Source organism: Ambystoma mexicanum, chromosome 2p, assembly GCF_040938575.1.
Source record: "Ambystoma mexicanum isolate Mex_15411 chromosome 2p, UKY_AmexF1_1, whole genome shotgun sequence".
Classification (NCBI taxonomy): domain Eukaryota; kingdom Metazoa; phylum Chordata; class Amphibia; order Caudata; family Ambystomatidae; genus Ambystoma; species Ambystoma mexicanum.
The window spans coordinates 1380906763-1380914933 of record NC_090923.1 but is presented as its reverse complement, the minus strand read 5'-3'; the positions used below and the strand labels follow the sequence as shown (position 1 = coordinate 1380914933).

At 48.7% G+C, this 8171-nt stretch overlaps 1 protein-coding gene across 1 annotated transcript in view; it reads left to right on the top strand.

Moving 5' to 3' along the window:
• Positions 1-398: 398 nt before the first annotated feature.
• The window catches only part of LOC138566057 (protegrin-2-like), a 148210-nt gene continuing 140437 nt past the window's right edge, over positions 399-8171 (top strand). Inside the window, exon 1 of the mRNA XM_069643090.1 lies at positions 399-617. Coding sequence (XP_069499191.1) covers positions 432-617 — 186 coding nt within the window. The 5' untranslated portion in view covers positions 399-431. The remainder of the gene's footprint in view (positions 618-8171) is intronic.

Genomic DNA, 8171 nt, shown 5'->3' with positions numbered 1-8171 from the left:
TTTTTATGTGATACACGTAGATTGTACCAATATTCAAGAATAACAATTCTTTCTTTTTTAATTGTATAAATGAATGGTATTGTGCAAGTATTTTTGTAAAGAATGAAATTATGTATGTCAAATGAATGAAAATTTTGAAAGGTTGAATTATTCAGCCAAACAAATAAAAAATTGTTAATATACACTAAAACATAAAATGTTCATCTGAAATGCAAAAAAGGACTATCAAATGTTGATGTTATTTTGTTCTGAGCTCTTCCTGTGGCCTGGAAGGACAGCAGTGAAGGAATGGACTTTACCCCCTTTCTCCTGTATTTACACGACTCAGGTTCAGTGGACTGCTGATCCTGCAGTGTTGACTTTACTGGACATGGTAAACTACCCCTTCCTATCTATGTTCTGCTTACTCAGTACTCCGAGAGGCCGGAGAGATGATGGCTTGGCCAGTGCTGCTCCTGTTCGCTATTTTTGCTGTGGATGGTCCAAGTGCAGCTCCTCTATCTGAGAGCCGCCCTACGCCCAAAGATGTCGCCGGGTCAGCGGTCGAAGTCTACAACCAGCAGACGTCGACAGATGTCGTGTTCAAGTTCCATCAACTTAGAAATGTGAAGCGAAAGGTAATCTCCTTACTCTCTGGCACAGATCCCGGACCTCTCGAGATGCCAGTCAGTCTGTCCTTAAGTGTCATTGCGCTCTGCATGGCAGGTGCACCCTGCACATCTAACTCTGCAAAGCATCTTAATGCCTAGGCTCACCCAAGTAGGATGGTGGACTTTTGCTGTGACTCTTCCCATGGCGGGATAAGGTGGAAAGGGGTTTTAAAGAGCTAAATCTGTAAACTGCAGTCAGGCAAGAGTGTGATGTCCCTTCCAGATAATTTCAGATTCTATATACAGCGCTTTAATGATTTCCCGGTAAGCTTGGAGGTGAGGGTGACGAGAATCTACTCTATGCTTTTACAAACTTGACCATGTGTGGTACAGTTGCCCCTCTAATTCTGCCTGCATGTCCATGCCACTTGGCTTCCAACTGCCCTCTGCCTCCCTCCCGCTTACTTCCTATGTCCCTCTGTGGCACAGCCATGTCCAATGAGAGGAGTGTGGTGCAACAGTGAAGAAGGCACTGATCTGCAGGTCATTGAGATGTGAGTATACTTCTGCTTATTTGAGGTCGGCCCCTCACCCCTGGCTTTCATTTTCTGAGCATGTCTAGCACCCCAACAAAACTATTTTCATTATAACCTAGTTCAATGTTCCCATTTATAGAAGTTATGGTAGTAAAACACTATTTTCCATGCTTTGCATGAGGGATCAATAAATTGCTGCGATGGTAAATGCGGCAGAAGCAATACAGAACCTAGATGGAGGAGCACAATGATGAGCTGGTGGTATGGGGAAGGCAATGCATCCTCCATGTCCATTTCATCATCGTGGATCTTGGATGCTATCCAGCACATGATATGTAAATATTGTGATACCACAATACAACTCAATATGCTCCAAACACCCAAACCATTCTTGGTCTCGAATCCTAGTACGTACTCAACCTAGTACGATCTTTTGTGTTGCCATCTGAACATTTACCCACCTTAACGCAAATCCTAAGTCATGGTCCGCACGGTCAAGGGTTCTTGGTGCACCTGATACATCCTTGGAATTGTTATTTTTGTATATGTTGCATTAAGGGGTGCTATATTTTCTCATATGTCATGGATCATTGCCATTTGCTAATCTGGAACCCAGCCTAGTGTGAAGAGGCAGAGCCCATATTTATCTAGATTAATAGTGAATATTTTGACATCTATGTAGCAGTTTGTGAGAAATACATTGGACCTCATTACAAGTATGCTGGTCCGGAAATAGCGTTGCTGTTATTTCCGTACCGCCACCTTTTACCGGACCGGTGGAATCCAAGTCGTGATGCCGGTGTTACCATTGCCGGTATTAGCGTTGACACGCGGCATCCGTGCCAGTGATACCGGCATGGCATAAGTAAGCGCGGCATCCGTGCCAGTGATACCGGCATGGCATAAGTAAGTCCACATTAAGAGGTGCATGGACACGCAACCACCGTCATGAACATGCTGGTAATAACAGATACAATGATGCCGGAAACACCGGCATCACGGACCAGGCGTTAAGAGGATTCTGGTGTGTAGAAACCTGCCACAGATGCTCACAATCAGCACAGGTGGAGGCAATGGATTGTGGCACAGCACAAAGGACCACACCCCTTCTAAATCCACAATGCTACCATTAGCACTAGCAGTGCTGGAGCTGGAGGACATGCCTGCACAGCTACTCATTGAGGAGGCAGTGAGCCAGTGGATGCAGCGGAGGCGCATGCGGAGGAAGGCCATGATGGCCCAGCAGATACCCAATGTGGAGCCGGTTGTACCCCGCAGGCAGCCACCAATCCCTCCCCTAAAGGCCACCCCATTCAATCTCACCCCCGCTCAGATCCACACCCTGTACCAACTGGACAGGGACACCATCACCACTATAGTGGACCTGATACATGATGACCTGGTGAGCCTAATAAATATCTGAACAGCCATCCCCCCCCTATCTGAAGGTAGTGTCTGTGCTACACCTCCTTGCAACAGGCCTTTTCAGCACATAGTGGGTCAGCTGCATGGAATCTCCCAACCCTCCAACCCTGTTTTTCCTGTGTGCTCTCCCAAGTGCTAGATGCACTCCTGTCCCACGTACGTGACCACATCAGTTTACCACGGACTGCAGAGGAGGTGAATGCAACAAAAATAGCATTCCATGCACTTGCAGGCATGCCTAATGTAATAGGTGTGGTTGACTGCAAACATGTGGAGCTGGTTGTCTGCCATGCTGTGGAGGTAGTGTACCGCAACAGGAAGCTATACCATTCCCTCAACGTACAGATGGTGTGCGATTCCCTGAAAAATAATCACACATTGCTGCGCAAGATTCCCTGGCTCCACACATGAATCCATGGTGCTGCGCAACTCCACTCTGCCCCGCTACATGGCACAACACGCTGGACATTGGACCTGGCTGCTGGGTGAGTCTAACCACAGGGCAAAGAGGAGTGTTGAATTGGGGGGGGTGCAGTAAACAGCCTATGCAACCTGGCTGCTGGGTGAGTCTAACCACAGGGCCATGAGGAGTGTTGAATTGAGGGGGGCAGTAAACAGCCTAGGCAACCTGGCTGCTGGGTGAGTCTAACCATAAGGCCATGAGGAGTGTTGAAACATAGCACAGCATGGCATGCATAAAGAGCGGATGTGCACACTGCATGCATGAATCCAGCATCACTCCTTCTGCAATATCCCATAACCATTACCAAGCATCCATTGAAGTGCACGGAGACTGGATAGGCCAATAAAAGGCTAAGGTAGATGAGGAATAAAACCAAGGAACCTCATCATCCACAACGTGCACAACATCAAACCTCACGCATAGAATGGAACATGAGCATACACAGCGTACTGAGTGCTTGGAACTTGCTAGTGTGTCGAAGTAACTGAATGTGCAACACAGTAATAGCCTGCCGAAGCGCAAGGCCTTCCCAGCCATGTCTCCATGCATGTAATAGACACAGTGCACACATTAGTGCAAGGTATTAGGATCTTTACAAAACAGAAACCACATGTACCAGACTGCACCACTCATTAGTGACAATGAATGACATTCAAAAACACAGTAAAGTAATTCACAAGTCATGATGGTCAGCCAGAGAGAAAAATATCTGCCACACTGAAATTAAAAGTGACTGCACTCACGTTCCACAGGTACACCGCTGGTCAGTACGCCTGTCATGTCTCCCTAAGGGACACCTTCAAATAGAATACGTTAAGTCCAAACTAGCAAAATGTTACAAATCTTGACTACCACTAACACATGATTGAGAGCTGCTGGCCCCACCCAATGTAGCTTCATTCATCCATTCAAACACCCATCCAGCCGTAATGTTGTTACGTAATCCTTTACCCGTCACACATACTTCCAATGGATATGTGACCTTGTCATATAGGTAATGGTGTAGATGGATGTGTACATGAAGTTCTGTAGATGTAGACTGCATACCGTGAAAACTGCTGTATAACGAATGTAAATGAGGCAAATGTGTAAAGTGCCACTGTGTAGGCACAGTCCACTTTCATCAGTAACACATTAATGAGATTTGAGTCCATTGTTGTCAGCTGTACTTGATTTGTGAGAGTGCAGGTTCACAGTGAATGGTCAATGTGACAGCAACTGCGCCTACCCCCCCCCCCCGATCCCAATGCATCTGCCCTAAGTTCAGCAAATTACCTATGCCATGTACTGTTATAATTACCTGTGCATAGTCGATTTATCAAATGAACACTGTACAGCCTGTGCCAATATGGAATGACCACATACATTCTAAGTACCCTTTCTCTTGCTCCCATGATGCCGGGTATCTCCCGATGGCATCTCTCATGACCCCCATCAGTCAACCCCACAACAAGCATGAAGAGGCCTACAACCGTGCACATGTACATACTCGCTGCACCATCGAGAAGACGTTTGGCCTGTTGAAGGCCAGGTTCCGCTGCCTGAGCAGATCGGGAGGAGCCCTCATTTACAGCCCAGAGAAGGCGGGCAAAATAGTGCTGTATGTGCCATGCTGCACAACATGTGCATCCAGCACAACATCCCCCTGCCCCCTGACATGGACATGCTGCCACTAGAGGACGAGGATGAGGATGCAGAAGATGTAGGAAATGCAACGTGCCACAATGGCAATGATGGACGTGCCACACGGCAATACTTAATTCAACACTACTTTTGATGGACTGTTACAGACACGGCACTGGACATGGATCACACTGAGCACTGGACATGGAATCACACTGGGCACTGGACATGTATCACACTGAGCACTGGGCATGGATCACACTTAGCACTGGACACTGTACATGATTAAATGCACTCACACTGAATAAGCAATGTCCAGTCATGTTTGTTTGAAACCACAGGTGTATTGCAACATTGCAAACTATGTAAAAAATGTGAATGACATTGCCTACCACTACAATCCCATTTTACTGACGCCACACACCCTCCCCAACTATCTGCACAACCCCTCCCCAACTACTCCCTACCCACATGGACAAGAACCATGGCCTATTTACACCCCCATTTAGTTGGATGGGGTGCCCCTCTGGCGGGCGATTGAGCTGCTGTGAACGACGCACAGGGCTACCTTGCATCAAACTTGTCGATGTTGTGCTTGATGATGGGGCCAGTGGGGTGGTGATGTGGCATTGTTCCGCAATTGCGTGGACCAACAGGTTGGTGGATTCCACCATTGAAGACATGGTACCATTGCCCTCCCTCACACGCCTCGCCAGGTGGTACACCGCCTCTGTGGCTCTGCCCAACATTTGTGCGGTGTTCCGTGAGGTGTCCTGCATGGTCTGGCGTGTGGGTTGTGCCTCAGTAAGATACTGCTGCACCAATGCGTGAATTGGCTGCTGCCTTTCATTTATCCTGGTGAGGCACCCCTCAATGTCACGTATATGACAGAGACCCGGTAGTGACATGGGTGGTGGGCTCTGACGGTCTATGGGACTGAACACAGCATCATCCACATGGCTACCGTCGCTGAGTGTGTCGTGCACACTGGCCTCCACAATGCTGTGGGCTCCAGACACTTGTGTTAGCGGTGCAGGTTCATCCTGATGGCCGGGGGCTGGGAAAACAGGTCAATCCTGCTGGCTGGGGGCTGGGGAAACAGGTTCATCCTGCTGGCTGGGTGCTGGGGAAACATTTTCATCCTGCTGGTGGGACTGCTTGGTAGCAGGGTTCTCCTGCTGGCAGGACTGCTTGGCAGCAGGTGTCTCCTGCTGGCGGGGCTGCTTGGCAGCGTGGGTCTCCTGCTGGCGGGGCTGCTTGGCAGCAGGTGTTTCCAGCTGGCGGGGGGCTGGGCCAAAGGTGTAGTTGCACGCTCCGGTCTGGTGGCGGATGTGCTTGCATCTTGGCTCGAGGTGGTGCTTTGCCTGCGGCGGGCCGTGCCTTGGTGCCCCTGGATGTGGTTGCATGTTCCACGTCATTGTCAGATGATGTGCTTGTGGGGGACAGTGAGGCAGGGCATCAGTGATGGGTGTGGGTCCATCAGACAGACTTCAATGCTAGTACTTTCTGTATCAGGTGCATTGTCATGGACATGGTGGAGGGCATGGCATGGTGCTCACATGCAAGTGTGAGGGATGCAGTCTGGGTGCATGTTTGTTGTGGGGGCATGGTGTGTGCAGTGTCTGTTGACTGGGTTACTGCTGTTTACCGGTTTGGGTGTTATGGGCATGCCACAAGAGCTGTGTGACATGTTGAGTTTGATTGTGGTACGGATGTGATTCACTTGTGAATGCTGCCTATGGGCGTTGCTGTGTTGATAGTGATTCAGGGTGCTGGGACACGGTGGGTGTGACAGGTGTGCCACATGTGCCATTGATGTGTGCATCTTGTCATGATGTGGCTTTGGGCATGTGGTGGCACAGCAGTGACAACAGGAGTTGGCCATTGTCTGGGCGATGTGTGTCTTTCTGCGTGCAGATCTTACTTGTGTGGCCAATATAGGGGAGATGTGGGGTGTGTCAGTGGTGATTGTTTTCGGGTTGCAGGCAAGTACATTGTGCATGTGTGCTACAAGGTTGTCGGTGGGTGGAATGGCAGCGGGGTTCAGGTTCCACTAGCTTGACATGTTGCCCTAGCCATTTGCATTGGGGCTACAAGGTGTGTGTTGTGACTTTGCCTTACGGACACACACCGGCATCATTAGATGTCACATCTCCCACCTCCGCATCTCCAACTCCCTCTATCACCTCCATGTGCAGACGGAGCTGCACATCTCCTCCCATGCTTGCAGTTTGATGGGTGATGGTGGCCTGTGCGGCAAGGAGGTTGCGGACACGAAGACATAGGTCGTCCCACCTCTTCTTACAGTCTCGCACAGCCCGGGGTGTTGCCCTCACCGCCGATACTTTACGGGCTACCTCCTCCCATTTGGCATTCTTGCGTATTTGCACTTAGCGCTGCAGATCTGTGCAAAAGATCTAATCGGAGTGCTCAACCAGGGTGTCTGCAAGCATGTTGAGTTCCGGTTCACTGAACCTCGGCTTGCAGCGGCGGACTGCAGGTTGCCTTGCAGACATGTCCCTCAGTGTTTGTAGTTCCTCAGATTTGGACTCACACTCCTGTGCATTGAGGATTGCAATGGATTGTGTTTTTGTAATGGCCGCCGGTAAATTTCCTGTGCTGGCGCAACAACATTATTTCCGGTTCTGCTAATAACGGCACCGATAATAGCAGTCTCTTCGGGACCCGGAGTCGGACTCAGCGTCAGCAAGGATGCCGGTATAGGGTTTTTTGGGGCTGGTACAGGCATGCCGGTGCTACCGTTTCCTGCATGTCGGAATGTGCATGCATGCTGACTCGGAATCTACCGTAGATACCGGCAGCAGTGCTACACGGACATGGTAGCAATGGCATGCCGGTAATTTTGTTTTTATATCGGCAAACTCGTAATGAGGCACATTATCTGCATCATCTTTTTAGGACACACAACCTCCTCCTAAGAATAGGTTCAGCTGTCAAAACTGTTTAAAACAAACAATTTGTATCAAAAGAACACAGAAAAGTTGAAAGAGTGCTATGGTCACCTTTTGATCACATTGAAGGCTATCCAGAGACAGTCCATATTCCTGTGAGAACTTTATAAATCTATCTCACAGTCGATAGCAACCTAATCGAGAACTCAGTGTTCAAGTGCAGATGCATGGCCACGGTATTGAGTTAAAGGACTTATTTATCGGTAATCCGACTGGACACTATGTTCTTCTCTCTCGGCTGATACTAAATCAACATTCAAACACTCTACTATTCACTCAGTACCACCTGACTCGAAAACAGCCTACCCTATCCTTTTGTATAAATTGTAAATGTATTCATACGTATCACCCCAAAATATCACGGCTGAAAATGCTGAATTTCGAAATGCACATTCCAACACCTTTTAATTTGGGGGTGAGGGAGGGTTAGGGTAATTCATATTTTACGGAGAGCATGGGAGGATGTAGGGGGATCTCCCCCTGCATATAAGTGCATTGTAATGGGCGGGAAACAAAAGATCAGTATTTTCGGCCGCTGAATTTTCTTTCCTCGAAAATATCA